This window comes from Tiliqua scincoides, chromosome 7 (genome assembly GCF_035046505.1).
Source record: "Tiliqua scincoides isolate rTilSci1 chromosome 7, rTilSci1.hap2, whole genome shotgun sequence".
Taxonomy (NCBI): Eukaryota; Metazoa; Chordata; class Lepidosauria; order Squamata; family Scincidae; genus Tiliqua; species Tiliqua scincoides.
The window spans coordinates 3,704,651-3,731,491 of NC_089827.1; the positions used below are offsets into that span (position 1 = coordinate 3,704,651).

Sequence of the window (26,841 nt, forward strand, 5' to 3'; positions counted from 1 at the left end):
GCAACCCACACCTGTGAGAACAGAGGCTACTGTAATTCTGTAGCAGCTGAAGTTCTAAACTTTCAATGGGGCCAGCCCTATCTAGAGCCCATCACAGCAGCCCTAACTTCCTGGTCATAAAGAGAGGAACAATCAGAAGATCAGGTATTGATCACATAAGAGAGAGTCTTCTCATTAGATCAAACCTGGAATAGTCATGCCTGGCCACAGTTGTGCTCTATGCTTTACCGAGAGTTTGTCAGTCTGCAGTCATTCAGGTAGTCCACTTTCTCTTGAAATAGATACATTTTAAGTTGGTATTGGAATGAACTACCTGGTAGCAGAAGCAGCAAAAGTACAGACCATATCGTACGTTAGTCAAAACAATAACAAAAACTATTGGTCAACTCAAGTTACGTGGAAGACTCCACTGCCATAGCAAGGTACAGCAGGGCCTGATCTGTTGCTCGATTTACGCATAACAGAGTTTGAGACTGGTTATATGTTGGTGGTTATAAAACAGATACACTTCAAAAGAAACAGGCATAAAGATCATGCTGCCTGTGTTGCTGTCAGCATCAAGACATTTTTAACTACCTGCAAGTTAAGTCCCAGTGTGTTTTATGGGGCTAAAGCCCAAATTGCAGTCTTAGGCTTACTTGGAAGTAAGTCCCATTGAACACAGTGGGACTCTCTTTTAAGCAAACATGCATGCAATGGGCTTCCCCTGTTGCCTGACTCCAGCATCTGATATCTGAAGATAAGGTACACTGCATCCGGAAATGAGCTGCTAATGAAATTATGGTACCTGAAGCGGCTTATTTTCATATTATTCTATGGCTAAACCAAGGGCTGTCATTCCTCTGACTGAAGAAAGGCAACATTTGCTTGTCAAGCAATTCAAAGTCTCTGCCAACAAAAACTAAATTCTGCAGTCTACACAGTATAAATGATGTGAATTGAACGTATTTGAAAAATGATCTGGAAGAGTCAAGGAGACTTGAAGCATGGCTTCCAACCACTGAAAAACTCACTCAATCACCTTCCAACTTCTCAAATTTCAACAGGCATCTCCACACATCTCTTCTGCACTCCCAAAGGATAAACAGCACATAGAGCAGCAGATTGTCCTTCATTATCCAGACATCCATGTTTCAGTAACACCAGGTCAAGTCTTGTTTTATTGACAGAGGTTTTATTGGACTTCTGCTGTTTTACTGGATTCACTGGTTTTACTGACAGTTGCAACACTGACCATCTTCGATGCTTATGTATGTTTTTTATTGTTTTATAATCTGCGACTGTAATTTCTACCGCTTGATTATGACTGCTGCAGGAATTTTTTTTTAGCTGAAAAGTGACATATATATGTTTGAAATGAACTGAAGAACAAACAGTAGCCCATAAGTAGGCAGTGGGAATAAGCAGGGCTGCCTACAGGCAAGGAAAGGCAGTTAGCAGAAATTGAGAGGATCTAACTGGATCAAGCAAGTGAACCAAGATGCACACCACTAATTAAGGAGCACTTTCAGGGGAAAAAAGCAGCTAATAGCCTGATTTTGCCCTAATTTTGCCACTGACCCCTAAGTGGTTCACTACATCAGTGTCACATCAGTGTCACACAGGGTTCAGGGAGCTGCTGACCCTTAAGGTCTCATTACTTGTGCAGAGATGCAAGTAATACATCTCTGAGTAGAAAAGGAATGTTTCCTCCTCTAAAGTGCTGTAGGGAACTTCTGCCCAAACCACTCTCTAGTCACCCATTCTTTAGTAAACCCAGGAAAAGATGTGAAACCTCCCCTTGCTCCCAGAGAAATGCTGGTGCAGAGTCTCTGTGATGTGAGTGGGGAGTCGGATCCATATCTAGTGGCTAACAGCCCAATCCTTGAAGGCACTTGTAGCTGTGAAACTCCCAGTCCACTGCCATAACTGCCACTGAGGCATCTTAAAAGGCAGGCGGCTGTTGTGAGCTTTGGGGTAGCTGGTGCAAATGTTCAGAGGACCTGCACATGGCTGCAGTTCCCAGAGGCTGTGTTGGAGGGGGTGATGTGTGGTTGGGTAGCCATGAAGACAGGGAGTGGTACAGGGGTAGAATGTGGCAGCAGCAGCAGTGTGCCTGAGGGATACTATTCCCCTTTCCTGGCCTGGATCCAGATGAAGAGATGGTATACATCTGAGCAGGCCTATCGATGGACAGGCTGCCTAGGGAGAGGTAGGTAAAAATGATTTTTATTTACCCTCTCCCAGGCTCTCTCTGCAGGCAGCGCTGCATGCAATGGATTGGATTGGGCCCTAGGTTTCTAGAGACAAAGTAAATTACAAATTCAGGTAACAAATATTTTGCAAGGATATTCCAGAGAATAACCTCAGATCTAATATGTCCAAACGCATCAAACAAAAAGAACACCCATTACAGTTTTATTAACAGCTTTTTTACCTGTTTGTAGTACAGAAATGTCCAGTTTCTCGTCACAGTCAGCTGTCTCTGCTAAAAAAAGGCAAGACAAGGATAATTAAGTTTCCCTAAATACATAAAATGGACTGTACTTAAGTAATAATAAAATTAGGTATGGAAAGATACACGGAGTTCTGTCAACGGCTGTTAAGTTTCTTGGACCATAGGGGAAGTAAACATAGGAGCGATATTGATTTGCTCATTTTCAATCTGCATGATTTTTAAAAACCACCTGATTTTGATGGTGGGGGAATTGCATCAGTGACAGAGTTATTAAAAACAATTAAATAATTAATAATTTAAAAACAAAGTGGCAGCCAATGACCATTTTGGGGTAAAAAAGAATGAGGAAGATGGGATTGGGAACAAGATAGAGGTTTATGAAATTAGACATGGTTGGAACTCGGAAGCAGAAAGAGAACATCAAGAAAGCTTCAATACAGTAATAATAACAGAAAGACATAACATCTTAAAGAAATTCAATAAGCATTAATGTCTTAAAAATTTTTTAAATGAAGAATTACCTTCCTAAATCCCCCCAAGAAGTGGCTGATATGCTTAAAAAAAAATTCTCCAAATATTCCAAAGGCTGCAATTCTATCCACATGTATCTGGGAGTAAGCCACATTGACTATCATTGTTAAAAAACTACATAGTAGCCTGTTCAAAGTATAGATCTGTAGCATTTCCCCAAAGGCAGTAACATATGATGGTTGTATCAAGTCTAATATATTAAAAATAAAATACACTCTGAAATGGAGACCCACCTGAAACTGGCTCGCAACCCACCTAGTGGGTCCTAACCCACAGTCTGAGAAACACTGGTCTAACCATTTAATTTGAAAATGCTCACAAGGTTAAAGAAAGCAATTTGGTGGTTGGCAACCTTCAGTCTCGAAAGACTATGGTATAAGCCTACAGCACCCGGTATTCCCAGGCAGACTCCCATCCAAGTACTAACCAGGCCTGACCCTGCTTAGCTTCCGAGATCAGACGAGATCAGGCATGTGCAGAGTAACAGTTGCTGTCAAAGAAAGCAATTTATATCACACAAAAGCCAGCTTCTCCCCATTTGTCTGCTGGCTAGTCTGAAACAATTCCAGCTGGAGAGCACTGTGGGCATAAAACACTAGATTTTAAAGTGGCATTTGAAAGGATTTATTTATGAAGGTTACTATGGAATATAAGACGTTATGGTGTAGCACACTAATTATTTGCCTGGCTTTATACAAACACAAAAAGAAGATGAATTAAGTGATTCAGGCAGTTGATAATGACATACAGGCCTGGCTCTTGCAGGTCTTAAAGTTAGAGTTAAACAGATCCACCAAGTAAGTCTTTTGCAATGACTACAACTCTTGCTGGAATTAGACTGACAATCCAAATTGTGGAATTCACTACAAGTTTCACAGTCTCAGCCAGAAAGCTCTCCGTCTACAGAAATCAATTTGAACTTATACCTGCATGCTAGGACTGTCATCCATGTTAGTTTTCAATATTCACATTCTGAGAGATGCCACTGGGAGAACAGCTATACAATCTGAACACTTACTAACCAAGATACACACCAAAATGAGGCTGAGAGAGGAATCAGCCCTGTGGCTGCAGCATCCTTAGAGAGAGTCAGTTCATACTGTGAAAACCAGGCTGCTATTGATAGTTGCATGTTTGGAATGATCTCAGAAAGTTATAGAAAGAAATAGAATATATTCAAAACGATAAGGGAAGAGTAATACCAGCAGACCCAGTCAATCACTGTGTGATTATTGAATGTTGAGCTATTGAATGTTGAGCTATGGAATGGTAACAGTTTAACAGCAGTTGTTCTCAAACTTACCTGGGTCACAATGCCTGAAATCACAAGATTTCATGAGATCCAAGATGGTACAGCCCAGGGGAACAGGTAGGAGATGTGATCGGGGACATCCCACGGCGCCCCTGTGAGTGTGCCATGATGCCCTAAAACAGGGGTGTCAAACTCATTTCATACGGAGGGCCACACAGCATTCATGATGCCTGCTGAGGGCTGGAAGTGATGTCATTAGGCAAGAAGTGATGTCATTAAACAGGTCATAACCAAAAATAAACACTTTTTTCTCATTTAGGAACTCATTAGCTGCAAATGACAAAAGAGAAAATATACAAATCTTGATCATATTTCAAGATATGGAAGAGCCCAATTTTCATGTGGGCTGCCCTTTCAGCAGTAACACCTCAGCACTACTCAGCTGAAAGCCTGAGGGCCAGATAAAAAGCTTCTGTGGGCCACATCCGGCCCCCGGGCCTTATGTTTGACACCCCTGCCCTAAAATGTCATGACAACACTTTGGACACCGCTGCTTTAAGACAGCCAGTAAGGAATAGCATCCTTCCTCAAGAATTCCAAAACACTGGGTTCAAGTCTAACACCAGGCAGTAGCCCTATCACCTTAATTACAGCTCTACTTCTTTCTTCCCCTGCTTACCTGAGCCTCTTTTCAACCGTCTTCTAGCTAGTTTTATTTGATCTTGCAGAATCTGTACCCAGTCTCTTGGGCCAGGCAGTTTATCCACATGGTTTGCAGTGCAGTACTTTTCTGTGAACACTGAAATCAGAAGGTACAAAACATTTCCTTGAACAGGGGTAGGGCTTTTTTAAGTTGGAAAAGACAGACAACTTCTAAACAATAGAAATGGGGGAAAAAAACAATTCATCAACAGATATCAACACTGAAAGCTCATAAATATCCTTAACTGGATTGATCAATCTCTAGATTTTTAAACAGAACACAGCAACAATATTGTCTGGAAACCACTGGCACATGCTCCCAGTCTCTCTCTCTCTCTCTCTCTCTCTCACACACACACACACACACACACGGAGTAGAGCTTTAATTCTGTAAGCCAGAAATAACAAGGGTAAAGATACATATTTCCAGCCACAGAAGTTCAACTCACTGGGCAACACAAGGAATATATTTTTTATTTTATTTTAAGGATTATCATGATTTACTATATGAAAACAAGTGTTTCCCCTTGCAACAAAACCTTTGAATTGTAAAGTTGGGCAAAAAACTAAATTAGTTGAATGTATCTTTTAAATCTTGTTTGAATGATTGGCAGGACAATTTGCATAATGATACTTTATTAGAAATGTGTGAGTCAGTGCAAGAGAGAAAGTAGTTACGTGGAAGGTCCCACCAAAGAAAATCAGGTATCTACAATAATGTTTTCCTAGAAGTCTCTTCGCAATGAAAACTGTCCACCTTGCCCCTCCGAGATGTTTTCAGCAGCGCAGCTGGGGGAGATATCAGAATGCTGAGAGGAATTAACCTCCTGAGTTTGGGGGATTGGTAATTTTTTTTGCCTGGGAGACATCCCAAAGTGCCCAATGTAGAGTGACTGGCAGCTATAGCAGTTGAGATATAGACCCTCCAGAGGCAAAGGGAGCACAGCTTACCTCTGGAGGGGGTGCAGGCAGGCAGGGCATGGACCCAATCCACGGATGACTGAATCCGCAGATATAGGAACTGCGAATATGAGCCCGCCTGTATAATGGAAAAGCCAGCTGGGAAATAAAGCAAAAGACTACCCTAAAACAACCCACTCAAATACTGTATATTTAGAGCCAGATGTAGAAAAACTGTTTACTCTAGTTTGCTTAAGAGTGCATGTTTCATAAAGTGATAGTGAACAATAATGGGTAAAAAGAAAATGGACCCCTGGAGCAAAGGATCTTCTTTACATTTCTGTTTAACTTACTGGCCACAGCCTAGCTCAATTTCTGGTTAAAAGGGAAAAAAACTGGAAGTAGGACTACAAGGATCTGGAAGGGCTAGTATATGAACCCCTTATGAAGATGAGCTGAAGTTTTTTTGTGTGGAAAAACAGATATTCAAAATGAACCAATGATGCAAACAACATCTTGCCGTTCTTAAGGAGATCTCACATGAGCTAACAGGCATAAATGGATCCATAGTTTCTTGTAGAACAGCTCTTCAAAAGAAAAATGCACAAATGGAACAAGGCAGAGTTAAGTTCCACAGGGTACCATCGATTGCTGTTCACTTCTAGAAGAGGAATCCCTTATGAAGCATGTCATGGTCCTCCCTGCAATTTCATCTGTGTGGTGTCATTAAGACAATAAAGAGAACCCTCTTATGACAGCTGTGCCTGGCTGTGCCACCCCAGATATGATCAGCTGCTAGATGTAATTGAAGACCCTGTTACAGGGAGAGTTTGATATCTGAGAGTTTTGCCGGGGTTTTAGATTCCATTATGTTGTATTTTTAATTTGCTCTACTAGTTTGAGCCCTCCTTTCTACTACAGAGGGGGAAATAATTTTACAGTTTGGGTCAAAAAATGCTTTCAGAGAAACCAAGACCTGGTTGCTTTCACAACTTTTTGACCAGTACCAGAAATTAAAAATATTTTTCATATTTTTATACCACCTTTCCTTCAAGGAGCTCAAGGTGGTGAACACAGTTCTTCCCTCACAAGAACCCTGTGAGGTGGATAAGGCTGAGAGTGAATGGCCCAAGCTCAAGTATGAGATTGAAACTGCCATAGTCCCCCCATCTCATTCCACCTAGATTCAGGCTATTAATTTAAAACAGCTACAGTTTAGATAACCTCAGAATAATGAACATACGCAAAACAAACTAAAGCATTTTGACAGAACGGAAACTTATATACCAGGATATCTGATGAACCATCTACTCCCATATGAACTATCCTGTCCCTGGAGGTCACTGCCACTTTGAGCTGATGGAAAAGTGGGATATAACTCTTTTAAATAAATACATCTGAAGGGACCCCTGTTGCAAGCAGCGTCCCTGGTGGAAGCCAGGGTGATGGTGGTGAGAAGCACCTTCTCAGTGGTGGCCCCGTTGCTATATAACTCTCTCCCAGCAGAACAGAGAACTTGGCTTTCCTCCTAGCCTGAAAGCAAAACTTTTCATTTTCATTTGGCTTTTCCCTCTTGAATGTGTTTCATATTTGGAATTTTTGTTCTTGCCGTTTGTATTAAATATTTCCTGTACTTTTTGTGCCTGGTAATGATAGATATGCTGCTGTATTACTGATATCCTGCTGCTGCTGTTTTATTGTGTATCAATGTTTTCCTGTTGTTTTAATTACTTTTTATTGTAAGCTGCCTTGAGTGCCCTACACTTTAGAAGGAAAGGCAGGAATGCATTCAATCACAGGCAAACACACATTCTGTATGCCTAAAAATTAGACATTCCTGGGTATATTTGGGATGCCGATTCCAAAAATGGCATCCGTTTTGCCCCATCATGCCTAGTTTCAGAGATAAGACATAACCTCATTAGTGAATGGTTCAAGCAGCTTCCTCATGAGGAAGCCTACACAATGGCTCATGAGGAAGCTGCCTGAACCATTCACTAATGAGGCTATGCTATTATCTCCAAATCTAGATGTGATAGGGGAAATCTGATACTGTTTTTGGATCAGTGCCCTAAGGTTATATAAAACCACCATAAATTTTGAAAAGTTTTTCTGACCCTCAGTTTCGCAGGCCTGTGTAATGAATACATACAACTGTTCTCCACTATGCCCTCTTACAATATTCAGCACATACTCAAGGTACATGTCCTACTCATGAACAACAACATGCAATGCTAGGCAACAACTAGGCTAAGTAAGCTATAGAGTGAAATCTTGATAGACTTCTGTTGAAGCACAATTATCTAGAAATCTCTGGGTAGAGAATGTGCTTTTCCTGGTTTCTTTCACTGGGCTCCTTTAGTCTCTTTACATCATAGGGGAAAAAAGATAGCAGGGGGTCACAATCCCACCTATACATTTTGACTTGGAATTCAGTTGTCCTACATAAGGTGCAGAATGACCTGTTTGCAGGTCAGTGGGACAAGTGAAAAGCACTGTCTGTCTGACAGCACAACAGAGAAAACCGTAAGGGTCAGAGAGAGTTTAGTGCTATGGGGCGTAGATCAGCAAAGATCCCTATAATTCTCTATTATGCACTGAAAAAATCCTTGCCATCACCATATTTGTCCCTGGCACACTGAATCACTGAATTCCAACAGGGCCAGGATGGTGCAGGGTAAAACATCCACAGGTAGACAAAACGTTCAGAAAAGATACTGACAGACCTATCTACCATAGAATAGAATTCCCCTGACATGCAAGACAAGCTTAACTAATCTCCATGTACAGATCTAAGCTTTTGTCTCAGGAACATTTCTCCCTCCCCATACTTACACAGCTGAACACAACAAAATGCAACAAAATTAATTTTTGTTTCTTAGAAGTACAGGCACACACACCTCATATTTCCAGAACCGGTACCCCCTGCATCCATTAAAGTTGTTTAAAGATTTACCACAGTAAAGTGTTTTCTTGCTTTTACAGGTTGCTATAAGCTTGCAAGTTTATAGCATTTGCGAGTCAGCTGCTGGCAGCCGGAATGCTCGAAGATACTACTGTAGATTGAAGGTTAACAGGAAGTAGGAAGTTAACTGCTTCCTGTTAACCTTCAGTCTATGGTAGTCTTTTTAAGCATTAAGGCTGCCGGAAGCCTATCTGCATGCACTATAAGCTTGCAAGCTTATAGCAACCTGTGAAAACAAGAAACACTTCACCATCATAAGCCTTTAAACAACACTATCAGCAGTGAAAATAGGGATCCCCTATACCTGCGGGTTTTATGTATCCATGGGGGAGGGGCCTGGAACAGATCCCCTGCAGATACATCTGTACATCTCAAACATCTGCAGTCTAAGGTTTCCTCAGTGCTGATCAATAAGCACCACCTCAGAAAGAGTCAGTGGTACATGGTAAAAACTGCACTTCAAACTGCATATAAAAAATTTTTCGTGCAGAGAAAACAAGATGTTAGGAACAAGGATTCTAGCTTAGGGTTTCACCTGACATACTAGATGTCTAACTGCACAGACTTGTGTGTGTGTGTGTGGGGGGGGGAAACATTCAAAACACGCATTTCCCCACCTACAATCTGAAGCATTATGGTTCAGGAACAGTTTCACCACATGAAGAGCTTTAAGTTTAAGGGCAGGTCTCAGGATCACAGAGCCACAGACAGGCTTGAAATAGAATCAAAGAAATGTCAACAATACGTTTTGACCAAGTCTTAAAATGTGATACAGTATAATTATTGAACAAAAAGCAAAGCTAAAAGAAATGTAATGCAATACCTTTTATTGCACCCACAATATTTTGGTCTAGTCCTTTACGGTTGTCATTGAGGCCTCTTTTCCTCTTGCCGTTAGGTAAAGAATTGGCCAAGGTCTTGTCGTCAAAAAATGCACACACCAGTTTTCGAAACAGCAGGCTTCCCGACCGCGTGTAATTTGCTAATATAGAGTCCAGTTGTGATTTGGGCATAAAGACATCAAAGCCTTCCGCAAGTTGTACTTCTGGCTATCAAAAAAAGATAGTTTTATTAGCACCTTTTCACATAACCTTTTTTGTTCTTTTTGTCTGAACATGAAAGCATATCAGGATTTGTTTGTATTCATGTTAAGTATATGATAGGAGTGGCAAAACTGCAGCTTGTTTTTTCTTTTCCTTTTATATTATGTTGTTTTAGTTCTGTGCAAAAAATCTGAGTTTCAATATATGATTTATTCCAATATAAGTTGTATTAAAGAAGAACAAGAGCATAAGAATCTAAGTATTTTCTGTTTACATCAGATGAAGATCCATAATCCACTTGTTGCATATCTCTGAGAAGCTCATGCTATAGCCTTCCCAGTTATCTAGTCACAGGATCTGATACTGAGACGTGAACTGCTTCAGAAATTGCAGGTTTCATCTGGCTATTATAACTAATAGACCTTTGCTCCAGGAATTAGACTAATTCCCGTTCAAAGCCATCTATGCATGAGGCCATCACCACATCTTGTGCCAGTGAATTCCGTATGTTAATTATGTGTTGAGTGAAAAAGCTCTTCCTTTTTCTACTTTGATAATTGATGGCAAGAGTGTTTAGGAACACACCTCCCATTTGAAGCAAGAGGAAGATTCTTGCATTGCCAGATTTCAAAATCAAGACTTGGTAAAATGTTTGCATTTTTGTTCAATTTCACATTTTGACTACTTTCAAAAATGTGTGCCTTGTCAATTGTCAAAAAACTGATGGTGTTTCTTGACAATTTTAGCATCTTCTCAGTGTACCATGAAATGAAAAAAATAAAAATGGAAAACCGCTGATGTATGTAGTATAACTAGGTTATTCAGATTCAGATTATTTTGCTTGGGTTCCATATGCTCAGATGACTGCTTTCTGAAATAAAGCGCACTACACAGCCACAAGGTGAGCATTCTTGGTCATACTAGCAGATATGTGGCAGAGCTGAGAACAAGGTGTTCACATTTTCAGAGCAGCCACCTATCCACTTCCACCCAGTGTTTCTTACCATTAATAACAAAGTCAGAAACATCTTGTAATGTGTGCTATATTATGATCACAGCTTCATGCTTGATTTGCATGATGAGTGTACTCTCAGATACGAAGCCATCCCATTTGCCTACCAATTCACTCCTTTCTCATTCACTGATATTAGCTGCACATTTTTTTAAAGCACTATTTGTAATAAATTGCACACAATGCAAGCTTTCAGTGAACAGGCTATTACACAATAATCCTAGAAGAAAAAAGAACTCGTTGAATTAGCCCGTTAGAAAACCAACACCCCTGTACTACAAAAGGTAAAGAACATGTTTGCGCCACAGGGACTCTTTTGCAGGCAATCCCTAGCCTCAATTAGAGACACAATCAATGTTATTTGTAGATTTGTGTGTGTGTGTGTGTGTGTGTGTGTGTGTGTGTGTGTGTGTTTTATAAATGAATCCATTTGTACCCCAGTCACATAATTTGAAAATAAAATGCTGATTTATTCCAGATTCCTTCAGTGGCAAATTATCCTTCAATTGCAAGCAATCAGTACCCAATTGAGCTTCATGTGGACATCTCCAAGTATGATTTATTGCCAAACAGAGTTTGTTAACATAAAATAATCAAGGCAATGGCGTATATAATTAGCACAAATAAGAGAATCGCCAAAAGTTTTGTTATGCTAAAATTAGCACAAATGAGAGAATTGCCAAAACTTTTGTTATGCTAAAATTAGCAAGCAGCAAATTAGATTTAATCCTAAGCATTTCTAAATATTTTATTGATTAAATGTAGATTTTATTTGCCAGTTCTCATAAACTGTTTGCCTTGAGCAGAAAACAATTATTACTTTTTTGTTCCTAGTCACAAGGAAACACAGGGCCCAATCCAATTTTCCAGTACTGGTGCAGTTGTGCCAGTGAGGGGTGCACTGCAACCTGCTGTGGAGGGGCAGTCACTTGGGCCTCCTCAAAGTATGGGAAGATGTGAACCCTTATAATAGGGCTGCATTGTGGCTACACTGGACCTGGAGATAGGATTGGGCCTACAGTTAGTCAATTATAGTTAGTCAACTCTGTTACCCTGATACAAAGATCCCCCTCCCTGCAGTCAAATGCTCTGGCCCTTGGTTCAGTTCAGTAGCATAGCCAGAAGGGGGCAGCAGTATGTTAAGTACAGCAGGCACTGCGACACGCCATGTAAGCAAACCCTCCCACTTGCCATCAGAGCCAATTGGGGCAGCGAAGGCCACACACAGGCACTTGCCAATTGGTTTGACGAGCCTGCATGTTGCCATCACTGCCCGGAATGACTATGAGGTAAGTGGAAGGGGCTGCTTTACATGATGCATTGCGGCCCCTACTTTACTTACTGTATGCCCCCTCTGGCTACACTACTGGTTCAGTCTAACCTCTCCAATGGCACACTACGGCACACTCACAAGCCTTGCCATATGAACTAAGAGGAGAATACCAACCTACTTTACAAAGCTACAATTTCTTGCAAAAGAAAAAGAACAGATTAGGATTCTCAAAATTCTGAGAAGAACCTATGGGAAGCAGAGAAATATATCAAGCAGCAACTGCAACTGTTAGCCTGGTTTCATTAAAACTACAATTGACTTAAATTAGTCGAAATTAGATAATGATTTACTGTTATCATCCACTTGCATTTCAGGACCTACTGAAACCCTGATCATTCCACAACATCCACTGTGCCAAACACAAGCTGTTTTTAAACTAAAAGCAGAAGAATGCTTTTGCCTCTCATTTCCATAGGGAAGTAAAAAAAAATAAGGCCCGCTTTTTTTGTTGGAGGAAAAAAAGGGATACTGAGTTGCTTGAAACCACCAAATGAGAGTTTCATAAAAAGAGCGGGAATCTGAACAGAGGTCTATTCTCTACACCTCCACAAAAAAGAGTCAAATTGTGTATATTCACTTAAGAGCAAATTCTAAGTCTACCTCTTCAAAAATTGACACATTTTATAAAAACTCTGAAATTTTCTCTTTCAGAGAAAACTGATAATCTTTCAGATTATCTCTGAAATGCATTGTGGTTTACACTTAAAACTTCTGAACATTTTTTTCAAATAATTAACCAAAAATATGACCATAAATTGTTAAAACATGCTGCAAACAACCAACAAAAAATCCACTAGAAACGAGAACTCCAAATGACATCCACAAAGTTAAGAGTTCACCTACAAAGTTAAACAGGCAAGCAATGATACAATCCCTATACCAGAGCTTAGGTTTTCAGACCAAGCTTCCATTTCCTTAGATTCACCTTTGTACCTATACAGTAAATTAATTTTAAAAAAAACTAGCCTTAAAAAAAAATCAGTTTCAGCACTGAATCTGAACAATAAAAAATGTTAAATATATACATTTAAAAATGTTTAAAGATATAGGGCAGATCTAAAACCAGGTCAAAATTATAAAATTAGTTATGAAATTGGAAGAGAAGTTACTAGTTCTACACACAACAGCCATTTCTAGTTATAATTATGGCATGAGAACCACAGAGAAGCGTTTAACCACTTACTATGTATCATTACATAGAGCCTGTGGTATGACACACTAATCTAATTACCGGTGTAGCTCACATCTGTGTAACTGAATTATCGTGACTGCTCTTTTTTATTATTAGTTTGCACTTCTAGAAAGGTACAATATTATCTACAGAATTCCTTTCATTTATGATCATTGATACAGAATTTAATTATGTGCTCTGAGCTTGCTGTACTTAGGAAATTGGAAACTGTCTTCTCGAAATTAAAAAGATACGCTGAAGAAATTAATGATCAGCTTACTCATCAGTGAACTTTTCAGACAGCGTCTGCCTGAAGCTCAAACAAAGCCAGTTGGGCTCCCCTCTTGCTCTCCAGACATTCATTCTATAAACATCAGATTCAAAAAAAGAATGCCAAGTGCACGCTTTCTAATTCAAAGCAGTGGCATAGATAGAGTGGGTGCAAAGCACCAAGTTTTGCAGGGAGCCTCACTAAGTTCTGCAGGGAGTATGCAGGCAGCCCCTCCCCTTTGGAGCCATTCTGGGCCAGGAGAGCAAAACAGGGAAAAATACCTCTGCTTCACTCCCCTCACCAAGAATAGCTCCAAAGGGGAGGGATTGGGGTTGCTTGCATGCTGTGGTGAGGCTCCCTGCAAAACTTAGTGCTTTTCACCCCCTCTAGCTACGCCACAGAAACCAAATGATTTATTTTGATGTTAGCAAGTTCCTGCCACTGTACTCCAAGTTCACCTTCATAGGACCCATCAAAGCACCAGTAATTTAGGAAGCCCTTAGTATGAGAAATTACAAAATTGGGCAGCCAAATTCCATGATTAGGCTTGAACGGCAACGGCACAACTAGTGATTTGGAGAAATCTAGCTCCAATTATCATATATTTGGACAACAGAACAACTGACTCTGCCCAATCTCTTCTTGTTACTACCAAAGAGAGCCAGCACAGCTTTTGAAATGGTGCTTCCATAGGGTGGTAATTACTGATAACCATTAGCCTGTACAGGAGAAAGCAATATCAATTCAGCCTTCAGAGCAGCTTCTCCATCCATCATTATCTATGGTAGAAGTATGGCAGAATCAACAATTTATTTTTCCTCAAAGGCAGAAAGGGGGAAAAGACAGAGAAAAGTATAACCACATATCTTCTCAGAAAGAGAATTGCTCCAAACTATGATAGAGAAAAATCGTCACTCTCATCAACTTTCATTACAAAGACCCATGTGAATATAGCCACAACAAACAAACCCATGTGGGTCACTGATGGTTTAATGCTGGTGTCGCTTGGAAACTGCATACATGCTGCTGAAACACAGGTTAACCATCAGGCCTACTGCTTAACCCCCTTTGTCCTCATCCCCAGTGAATTTAAGAATGTGCAACTGTATTTGTTTGCAATCATTCTTTGTTAAGAGAAGAGAATCTGCTTCTCCTTTCCTCCCCCTCCCCTCATTGTCTCACCAACTGTTAACATTTATATTGTATGATCTTCCGGGCAGAGACTTAGATTTATTGTGTTCAGATTTTTGACGTATACAGACAATGCTATAACAGTAGAAGCATGATGTATGCACTTTTAAAAAAGCCAACCACAGCAAACCAGTTAAAGAGAAGACAAAAACTAGTTTCTTAGAGTTGTAGATAACTGATAACCTTTTAAAAAGAACCCACTTCTAACCCCTGAAATCTTTGCTTTCACAAGCAGGAGGGAGCCATGTTTGGTATTTCAGCCCCAAATCTTAGGGGCTGTTTGCTAGGGCTCTTTGACAAGACTTCTGCACAGCCAAAAAATAATCACTGTAATTAACCAATGGCTATGGGTTTCCCAACGTGCCTAAGAAAAAAAATGACCCATGTCTGTTGGACGAGCTTCAATGCTGTGTTTTTCTGGAATGATTCCTTCAGAGACATACAACTGGAAAACAATAAGCAGGAGCTAGACAATCATGTGAGTTAAGATATTCCATTCTTCCTGCCATTTGACCTGAAACCTTCCTTTAAAAAAAAGGGGGGGGGGGAACCTGGATAACTAACCCTGATGTTATGACCTGCAGCTGCAGGGAGAATGCCATGAGAAAACAAAATTACTTCTTAGTACAGACTTGCTGCAGTAGGACAAAAACGATGACATCAGGCCAACACCGCAGTCACATTCTGTTTTGCCAGCAACAGAAAGTTCCCTGCAATTTATTCTGCATGATCAACTTACATCTGAAGATGATGATTCGAGGACTATGCCAAATCCTGACACCTGCGGCTCCAGTTTCAAGGAGGACTCGGCTGCTTTCGAGCTGGACTTTTCGGAACTTGCTGGTAGCTTTTTTTCACTCTCTACAGTGCTGGGCTTTTTGTTCACAGTAAGAAGTTCAAGAGTCTTTGGGGACATTTTTTTCTTTTTATTTCTTTTTCTTGACATGGTTGATTTCTGTGCACAAACCAGAGGAACAGGGGGCTGTTGTCTGTTCTGAGCAGCAACTGAATAAAGAAAAACTTGTGAGTTCACTTACAAACATATGGGATTATCTGTGCTTGCTATGATCATAGCCCTGGGATATAACCCTGGCTCAAAGCAAAGCTACAGAATCTCCCATAGTCTTACCAGTTCAGAGATGACTCCCTGCATGTTGCTGTCGGCCAGGGCAACGCTGCTGAGACCAATGCCTGAGTAAAAGGCACTGCTGGTTATAAGCTGCCTGGATCATTCCTCAATCTCCCCAGAACAAAAGAGGCTTCAGAGGAAGGTAGGCAAGCCTATTCAGAAGCAGGATGAAACTCTCAGGCATGCTGAGTTGAGGTCAGGTCATGCTGCTTCCTAAGCAGTTTCAGCAATGACGCTCTACAGCAGCTCTTCCCCATTCCAGCACTGAGAGGAAAGTCTGAGAGCAGCGATGTAAAATCCAAGGCAGACCTGTCCCTTGGCTTCCTTCCCAGCAGGCCAGACCTCCTCCTAGCTCTAGAAGGGAGGACGCCCCAGAGGCTCCTATGTTACTGCAGATCCTCATACATGTTTCCTCCTTCAACTCTTTCAGGCCAGGCCAAACCTTCCTCAGCCTATCTGCCATAATTGCTTCAATAAAAGGTTTCACCCATATCATTTGGGTACCAGTATGCTTTTCTTTGGGATTCTGCAAGCTCTCATGAAAAGTGGAGACCAAAAAGCGTGTGCAATGTAAACTTTCTCCTGACTGAAAATGCCATGTACAGTGGGCCCTCCTTACAGTGGGCTCAAGGCTTAAGGGCCTCAGAACACCTCCGGAAGTGAGCCTCCCCGCCCCTCAGAACACTTCCTGGATGTAACCGCAAGTCGTGTCTACTAACCGGAAATGGCTTCTGGTCATGTCTGGAAGGCCTTCTGAAGAGGCAGGGAGGTAGCATGACTTCTGGAGGGCCCTTTGCAACTCACAGGTGAGCCTCCATGGTGCTGCAGCCCTGCCCCCCCCCCCGATTTAATTATCTGCAGACTTCAGTATCTGCAGGGGGTTGTAGAACCTATCCTCCACGAATAGAGGAACAACTGTATTATGGATTATACCTAAATCACTTCTTCATAGGAAATATAGTCTATCATACCTGCTTGAATCTGCATTATCTTCCTCATGGTCTTAAGTTCTTGAAGAATGGCCTGCAATGCTGGTTGGCAGTTACAAGTGCAACAGTTTGAGCCCAAGGAAGAATTAGCCACTGGTGTTTCTCCTGAGGAAGAAAGGGAAAGGAAACCACAAATAATGCAAGCCCAGTTCTTTCCAATATAACATCTCAACAGGATTTTAAAGCTGTCAGTATAGGCTATCAGGAACCTGAAACCTAAATTAAAACTTCCACTGCAAGACTGTGTTTTGTCATAACCTTCCCCACGAAAATATTATTACATGGAATGGTGACATCTGAACAAAACAGCAAGCACTATACAGGCTTACAGGAAGCACCACCTGAAGCTTGTTCAGGACAGATGGCAACAGCACCAAACCTCATTATAAGCAGATTCGCTTCATCTCACACACACACACACACACACACAGGACCCAGAAAAACCTTTCCTTTGTATGAGAAAAGTCTTGCAAAAGAACAAGAAGACTGTGTAACATAAGTTAAGAAATAAAACCTTAGGAAGTATCAAATGAACTGATTGTTGCTAGTTGCTTTACAACAGTGTTCAGAATGATCTTGTTTTAAGAAAGAAAAAGAATGTAAGCAAGCAAGAAAAATGGAAAAATTCCATTCCCAATTTCTGAGAATAATTTTAGGTGTGTGGGGGGGAATGTCCCTAGATTCCCCCCCTCACCATGACTCCATAATGACAAACTCCTACTTCTTATAGTTTATTTTCAAGGACAGTAGCCGTGGAAGGCTTTCAATACTTATTTTATCAAGCTTCCTAACACCCCCAGGATGTTATTCTTTTTTATTTATTACTTCCTAGCCCAAGTCTCAAAGCTTTCTCCATGGATTTTAGGTGGCTCTATGCAGGTTAGGAAACAGCTCTTGCTATTCTGGGTACAAGTAACAAGAACTGTGTTTAAAATTAAGTGTCTTTTCAGATATTTTTAGCACAATACAGTTGGACGTCAGTATCCAAGGGAGGTTCCGTTTCCAGAACTCCTGTGGATACCAAAACCTGCAGATACCAAAACCAGATACCCGTGGATACCAAAACAAAAACACAGGCCTACAAAACTGAGGGTCAGAAAAGTTTTTCCCAAAATTTATGGTGCTTCGATATGAATTTGGGGTGCCAATTCCAAAAATGGCATCCGTTTTGCCCCATCACATCTAGTTTTGGAGATATACGAGTATATCGTAGGCTAATGAGGCTCGTAGTATAGCCTCATTAGCGAATGGTCACCGCATCTCAAAAAAGACATAGTGGAAATGGAAAAGGTGCAAAAGAGAGCGACTAAGATGATTACTGGGCTGGGGCACCTTCCTTATGAGAAAAGGCTACGGCATTTGGGCCTCTTCAGCCTAGAAAAGAGACGCCTGAGGGGGGGACATGATTGAGACACACAAAATTATGCAGGGGATGGACAGAGTGGATAAAGAGATGCTCTTTACACTCTCACATAACACCAGAACCAGGGGACATCCACTAAAATTGAGTGTTGGGAGAGTTAGAACAGACAAAAGAAAATATTTCTTTACTCAGCATGTGGTTGGTCTGTAGAACTCCTTGCCACAGGATGTGGTGATGGCGTCTGGCCTGGAAGCCTTTAAAAGGGAATTGGACAAGTTTCTGGAGGAAAAATCCATTATGGGTTACAAGCCATGATGTGTATGTGCAACCTCCTGATTTTAGAAATGGGCTATGTCAGAATGCCAGATGCAAGGGAGGGCACCAGGATGAGGTCTCTTGTTATCTGGTGTGCTCCCTGTGGCATTTGATGGGCCACTGTGAGATACAGGAAGCTGGACTAGATGGGCCATGGCCTGATCCAGTGGGGTTGTTCTTATGTTCTAATGGTTCAAGCAGCTTCCTCATGAGGAAGCCATGGTGTAGGCTTCCTCATGAGGAAGCTGCTTGAACCATTCACTCATGAAACTATGCCGTATCTCCAAAACTAGATGTGATAGGGCAAAACGGATGCCATTTTTTGAATCAGCACCCTAGGAATTGGTGTAACGTTTAAGGAAGCAAAATGTGTGTTGGCTTGTGTAACTAAATCTACAAATCTAGACCATGTTCTAAGGCTCGGAGAGGCTGACTGCGTTCCCTTACCCCAAGGAGAGGCCAACTGGGGTTCCCTCTCTCTTACCTGGAGAGACTGAACGGGGTTCATTTCCCCAAGGAGACCTCCAGCCGCCTCCTGAGCTGTAATGGATGCAGTGCAGCCAATGCAGCCTGGTTACTCCAGCGCAGTTTAGGATTGGACTGCCCATTTTTACAAGGCAATAAAACTAAGATCACAAAAAAAAAAATCATAAAATCTCAACAAGTCGTTGATCTTGTATAATTATGTTCTTGTATCAACCTGGGACGTATTATGATCATCATCTCACATGTTGTCCACTGGCACACTAGAAAGGGCGCAACCCAATGGGAACTTTTCCTGTTCGAGATTTATTCATTTCAGTAGGTATCGCCAAAAATTAGTTTCAGCTCATTCTGTTCAGAGCTGTTCTGTCACAGTCACTGTCCAATACAGCAACATCAAGCCAAGCAGTACAAAACAGAAACTGCTAATTTTATGAATAAATTTTCCTTTTTAGAACTGTCTGTTTCTTCAGGCTATACTGTCTATTGTTAATAAGATATTTTCTTAACAGGGCCTGTCTGTGCTTTGTGTTTTACACAGAAACCAAGCTTTGTAAATAAATAACATTTTATGCCCTCCCTTCCTAACCGTTCCAGTTTTTAATATTCTGGTGAATATTGTGATAAAATTTTGTCAAAGCAAATAGTGGCAGTGAATAACTGCTCGTCTTTTCTGCTACAAATATAATGCATTACTAATGAGGGCATGCAGGTATTGAAGCCCCCAGATGAAAACCAAAGGGTCTGTTTTCCCACTGAGGCATGGGGGGATTTACGTTATAATTTCCATTAGCATTGATAGGGTAGATTTACATGCGTAATTTCTATGTACAGTAAATGGGAAAAGAGAAAGACCACCAATATTTCAAACCAAAAGCAGGGCTGTGCTAACTTCATACATATTTATGAAGATTTAAAAAAAATAAATCATCTTTCCATCATCTTTCCTCGGATCAGTAACAACAGCGAAGCAAGAGCAGTAACAACAGGATGTTCTTACTCAACATCCAGAGTATCGCCTTCATCATTTTAAAGAACAAAAGCAGCAAAATTATAAATCCTTTTACATTTAATAGAAATACAATATACTATTAACTTCAAAAAATCAATTATTAATTTTTAAAATTAAGACAGACCAAGGAGTCTAAAAGCCACCTCAGCCCCTTCCTCAATATGGAAAGAAGCCAATGTGAATTATACCGACTTGCACAGCAGTGGAAGCATTAAAAAAATATTAAAGTCACATAATTTCCTTTTTTTCCATAAATGACTTTCAAACAGTAAGTCAACTATGCTGGTGCCAGAGCTTTAGTCCGTTTACAAACAAACTGAAAATTACACCAACAGCACCATCAAAAATAAAAGAGGCCAAATGTAGCTGTCATCCTATCTAACAATTAGATGCAGGTTGGACCCAACCAAGAGAATACTGGAATCAGGGGTGACCTTTCCACTGGGTAGTTAGGCACTGGATTCTTAGAGGCCAATAAAGGGTAGCAAATTTGTTGGTTATTTTTTTTCTGTCTTGGGTGCCAAAAATCTTTTAGGTTTGCCTTGCAAGAAACAGTGTGTGGGGTTTTTTTATTTTTCCTTTTGGAGATGACAATAAGACTCATTAGAGAACTGGATGTGCAGTTCTCTAGATCAGTCACTGGGAACAAACTCAATTGCCTTAAATGCACAGAGGGTACGCACAGAGCACTCCTCTGATCACAGAAGAGAAAAACCCCAAACATCCTCCACTGCAGTCACTTATTATCATATCACTTATTATAGATTGGAGTTGCTTATTATCACAGAACAGTGTTTTTCAACCTTTGCCTCCCGTTGTACCACTTCACATGGTCTAATTATCTTAAGTACTACTGCAAGTAACTAGCAATGATGTCATTGCCAGTTACTTTGGGGTTGGGAAGCCAGGTGCAATGCTGCAAACGGAGTTAAGAGGCTCAGGGCAGGCAGGTTGGCTTTTTCAAGTGAATGAAAACTCTGTGCTGGAGCTTTGCCCACTGAACCTCCTACCACTGTTTGTAGCACTGCATCACAGTTTCACTGCTGGGTGGTGGGTGTCCCCTGGAAGCCGTGCGTACCGCTGGACAACACCTCAAGTGCTACCGGTTGAAAAACGCTGTCATAGAATCATTTGTGTGTGGGCAGTTCTCTAAACCCAATAAGCAATTTCTTATTTGAGACTGGCATGTTTCACAGCATGCTGAAGTACTGTGGAGATCTCCCAAGAATTCATCCAGCAGAGCAGAAGGAAGACAGCCTTTCCTTATGCCCTGTGGTCTTTGCATGTCTGGCACTTTAGGAAAGAATTTTAGCAGACACAGAACTTTGGTAGAATCACGAGAATACTTTAGGAGTCTACTTCAGCTAGCAAACTGATGGAAATGATACCTTGTTCAGTGGGATAGGGAGCCTCATCACGGCATGCAAGTGGCCCCTCCCCTTTGGAGCCATTCTGGGCTGCTTGCACACTGCAGTAAGGCTCCCTGCAAAACTTAGTGCTTTGCAGCCCCCTCTAGCTGTGCCACTGCCTTTGTCTGACCTACCTTACAGCTGTTTGTGCTTCTAACACTCCAAAGTGCCATATAAATGCTAAGTATTAGCATTACACATTTAGGCTGCAATCCTATGAACACTTTCCTGGGAATGAGCCTCACTGAACACGATCCAAAGTGTGCTTACGCAGAAGTAGGTCCCATTGTGCCATTAATGTAATACTTGCTTTCTTGCACTCCAGCAATTTTAATTTCCATGTGCCTTCCTTTATAGGCTCACATCTTCTCTGCCACACTAAAAATTTCTATCTCATATCAGGCTCAGACAGAGTCAGTGTGTGAGTAAACTATATTTTATCCTTTGTGCAACACAGCCCTCCCTAGGTGCCAATTCTGACAATAGCATGGATTTCCAGCCTATATATGCTCTTTTCAAAGTAAGATAGGGATACACTTTAGCTCTGGATTAACTGTTTCACTGCTGCTATTAACACTGCTGTTTGGTCCTGCAAAAAACTGGGAAAATGTGCACTCCGATGTTGGAAAGAGAGCTTACTGTGACAAGAGAAAAAGACTCAAGAAATGGCATAGCACTGGGGTAGGAGACAGTATTTTAGCTGGTATAAGTCCTTTTTTTGGCTAAAATGAGAGCGCCTGCCCTTTACCAGGAAGGGACATATCTGAAACTCACACAGTCAACAGTCAGATACCTAAAGACCTTCAGTACACTGTATAAACTCCATGAAGTTACTAAAGCAATCATATGCCTGAGAGTTCTTTATTGCCATTCCGTATTTCAAAGCAAACAAGCCTAACAGAACTACTAAAAGAGTTAGTAGTTAGAACTAACTAACTAGAACTACTAAAAGTTCTAGTTAGTTCCAGTTATCAGTCTTCCTGTATCCAATCAGGTTATAAGCTGAAGGATAAGACTGTCAAAACCTGGGGAAAAGACAACAGCTTGCTTTTTCTGTAAAAAATTGAAAGCAGCAATAATTCTGTATCTATTCTAAGTAACGAGTGCATGCCTTTACACACAACAGACATTGCATGGGCAATTACTAAGATCTCTGGAGTGAGATATAATTCTCACACCAAACTCCAAACAATTTTGTAATGTTTATGGAAGCAACTTCACAATTTCCATCTACAAGTATGATAATCAAGACATCAAAACCAAAGAAGCCTCTCTTTGATATACAAGAATTTATGAGATTTAGAAATGGGAACAAAAGATAAGACCACATTCTGACCAAATCAAGAAAGGCCATATTTGATAGAGGATGAAGAAAAAAATAGTTATTTACCAGAATAAAAACAGTCCCTGGAATTTAATCAACTAAGAGCACAATCCTAACCAATTTTCCAGCACTGGCATAGCTATGCCAGTGGGGTGTGTGCTGCATCCTGCAGTTGGGGGGCAGTCATGAAGGCCTCCTCATCATAAAGAAATGTTTGTTCCCTTACCTCAGAGTTGCATTGCTCTTACCTCGGTGCTGGAAAGTTGGTTAGGATTGCACCCTAAACCAGTGGTGGCCAACTTTCTTGATAAGTAGGTTATATTTTGTGGAAAGAACAAGCGTGCCACTCTAGAGCAGCAGGATGTAACAGGTAAACTGCCCAAACCCAAAAGTTTAAGACTTTTCACAGTGACAATTATGTATTTTCCTTGGAATTGTTCAAGTAAAATTTCTGGTGTGCCCTTAGTCCTGAAATAGTTCAGAAAAGAAAAACAAAGAAACAAATAATGCTTTATCGAGATCGTACCATTTGATCCGACAGTTCTTGCTTGATTTTGGAAGGTTTTGGACCGTGTTCCATACTGTCCTGAAAAATGGCTTGTTTGGGGAGATAATTCATTCCATGTACCACTCTGAGATGGATGAAGGTTTACTTGGGGCTCTGCAGGAGGATTCAAACGCTGAGTCCATGCCAAATCTAAATCCTGGGGTTCTTCCTTCAGTTTTTCTCCTTCTTTGCCAACTCGTTGATATATTCTTCCAGTGCTGTCATTTAGTAATCTTCTCATCCCTGTAATTTGTTTTTTAATTTCCCGGCTTTCATCTCCTAGCAAAAACAGAGACAACATCACTGTAAATTAGCAAAAATGATAATGATATGATTACATTTCAGAGAACTCTGAGAATTTCTATGTTTCTGAAATGCATGCATGTACTGTGTGAGTAAACACGCTTTATATATATCTGCATCATATTGTATGCTTGAGTTTGCATGCATGTTTAAACACATAACCATTATCGTAAGTTATTCTGCACATCTGACCCGAAGAAAAACCATCAGAATGGCTAATAAAAACAAATAAAATAATTCACTGTAAAACCATCAATAGGAAAGAAAATGAAAAAAGCACAAAACAAGGCCATCTTAACCTGCTGCCTAGACGCACATAGTAAGGGTGGCTTGCCAGACCTCTCGGCACACACAATCTTCTGCACGGGGTCTTCAAAACCTGTTTTTAAGCTGGTTTGCAAAACTTGTTTTAAAAATTTCAGGGTTTGTAGAAATAGTGTATTCTCCTTAAAAAGAGCTGAACAGCTTCAGCAGCCCAATTCTAAAGGCAGCGCTGCTGCCAGGTGCAGTGGCATCAAAGTGGTTACTGCTACATCCTGTGGCCCTGCAATGGCCACTGGAGGTCTCCTCAGGGGAAAGGGACTTTTTCCTCCTTTCCCCAGGGCTGGCCCCAAGTCCCTCAATGGGGTTTCTCAAGTCTGTTTCAGCTATTTTGCCAGTGCAGAGTTGAGAGACTCCGGGTCAAGCCTTCTCGCCCTCCATGGAGTTGAGAATCCAGCAGAGCAGAGCTCCACCTGTCCCACCCCTCTCCCTCTCTGGTTCCTCCTCCTACCCTACCCCATTCAGTCCCTGCCTCCCCTCCGCCCCATACTACTTACTGCCAGCCAGTGCCGAGACTCAGTGCCAACTGGAGCTGGCCAAGTGCCGGCGGCCCCTCCTCTCTGGGTGCCACAGACGTGCCCCATGGCATGTTTGCTACACCCAGCGCCGACAGTATGCTTGTACCGTTGACATTAAAGAACTCAGGATTGGGCTCTAGATCAACTTTCCTAAGAACTTATGGCACCAGTGCTACTGAGGCCGTGGTAAACATAACACAGAGAGTAAAAAAAAGGTATCATGATCACATACTTCCTTTCAGAAATTTTGGACTATCCAGTTCTTAACTGGAGATGGCAAAAGCAAAATTTAACAACAAACCTGGGGAAAGGGAATGTGAGAGCATAAAGGGAGAAAGAGTGCAATCCTAGAGTGTGATCCCAGGGCACTCCCAAGTCCTTTAGGTACTTCACAATACCTCTGCATAGGTTCTAAAATTTCCCCATGGAAAAAGTCTGGAGTGCCAGATTTTAGAAAGGAATTGACAGTAAGACAAAGGATTCTACAAAGGACCCAATCCTATCTAGCACCTTTCTAGCACCGGTGCAGCCTCAATCTAGTGCCAAGGTAAGAGAACAAATGTTCCCATACCTTGAGGAGACCTATGTGACTGCCTCCCCACCACAGGAAGCAGTGCATACCCCATTGGCACAGCAGCACCGGCACCGGAAAATTGGAAAGGATTAGGCCCAAAGGCAGGGATGAAACTAGTTCCTCCCCTTTGCTCTTTGAAATCAAGAAGAGGTTATTTTCACTGATCCAGAGTAGATTCCGAATACATACTTGATCTAGACTTTGATGAGATTACTCAAGAAACTGTTTAACTCATGGCCACTGAATGATTTACTGGATCAAGATAGAGAACTCTGCCCCTTGCAGAATCAAGCCAGGGATGTAGGTTATGTACAGGAATGTTATAATGATGGAGAAGACAACAAAATTAACAATAAAATGGAAAAAGTTACATTTCATTTCATATCTGCTTAACAACATGTAGCCAGAGGATTCATGCCCAGCAGTTTAGATTACAAAAAACAAAGACATATGCAAGAAAAATGCAATGGTTTCTAATGAATTCAACACATTTAAAAACAATTATGTACTTGGCATCTAAGTATTAATTTTATTTACAACCAGGCTTATTGCACAATGTGTGCATGTTTGGAGTAGACAGTTGTCATTTTGCCCACTGAGGCATGCAAACACATTTTGTTAGCAATAGGAAAAGTCTGTAGCAAAACCATCAAGCATTTTAAGCAAAAATGAAAATGGACATTGAAAGCAGACAGCATTCACACAACATTAATTTCCTATACAGAAATCACTTCCTTGTCCTGGTCAGTCTGTGGAACCTGAGAGACATGTTGGGGAAGAGCATGCTGGAGAGCTAGTGAGAAGAGAATTGAAGGCTGACCTGTGACCTACAGCGATAGTAGTTGGCAACCTTCAGTCTCGAAAGACTATGGTATCGCGCTCTGAAAGACTATGGTATCGCGCTCGAAAGACTATGGTATCGCACTCTGACCTACAGCAGCACTTGCCAAATCATGGCCCAGATCCAGCGCAACACTCCATCCCTACCCCATGTGAGCAGCGCTCACCGTTTCGGCACGCTGCTTACAAGAAGCTCCTTCATCACTGTAGCGCGAACATCCGGGCAGTCAAGTCTGTCCAGAAATGCAGGCGCAACACCTTCTGAGACAGTGGGTTATAGACACGACTGCCCAGTGTCACGCAACAAAGATGGAGGGGCTTCTTCCGTGCCGCGCGCAAGAACAGTAAGCATTGGTCCGAACGCGTACCGATTTAGATCTGCACAGTAGTCATGAGTCTGGCAACCACTGATTTACAGGGATCCCTCTCCATTAATAATATAAGCTTCATTCAAGTAGGGATGAAGAATCATGTGGGTCAAACTTAGCAGGTAGGATTACAGCCTAGGATTGTTAAAAAATTTTCTGTTTGATGATGTCATTTCTGGTCATCACTTCCAGTGGGTCCTGACAGATTCTCATTCTAAAAAGTGGGTCCCGGTGCTAAATGTGTGAGAACCACTGTTATAGACCAATACCCTTCTATTCTGTTAATTTTTAATAAGGGGAGCTTTAAAAGGGAAAAAAATAACTCAGCCTAATCTACAACGTCAGGACTTTTATAACTTCATTTTCAATTAATTCTGCAGCGTATGTAAAAAAAAAGGCACAAAAAGTGCGTGAAAAAAGGCAGAAAAAAGGCACAAAAGTGCGTGAAACCAGACCGGGGTGGGGGGTCCCGGCTCCATAGACAGCTCAGCCTGCAGTTCCAGGCCTCCATACATTGCTCCACTGCGCTTACTCTGCT

At 41.3% G+C, this 26,841-nt stretch overlaps 1 protein-coding gene and 1 pseudogene across 1 annotated transcript in view; both read right to left on the minus strand.

Moving 5' to 3' along the window:
• The window catches only part of BEND7 (BEN domain containing 7), a 44,296-nt gene that overhangs the window by 3,425 nt on the left and 14,030 nt on the right, over positions 1 to 26,841 (minus strand). The window contains exons 3-8 of the mRNA XM_066634420.1: positions 23,359 to 23,658; positions 16,909 to 17,031; positions 15,548 to 15,813; positions 9,611 to 9,836; positions 4,900 to 5,019; positions 2,417 to 2,467 (exon numbers count right to left, since the gene is read on the minus strand). Of these exons, the coding sequence (XP_066490517.1) occupies positions 2,417 to 2,467; positions 4,900 to 5,019; positions 9,611 to 9,836; positions 15,548 to 15,813; positions 16,909 to 17,031; positions 23,359 to 23,658 (1,086 nt within the window). The remainder of the gene's footprint in view (positions 1 to 2,416; positions 2,468 to 4,899; positions 5,020 to 9,610; positions 9,837 to 15,547; positions 15,814 to 16,908; positions 17,032 to 23,358; positions 23,659 to 26,841) is intronic.
• On the minus strand, positions 3,347 to 3,466 carry LOC136658181 (5S ribosomal RNA; annotated as a pseudogene).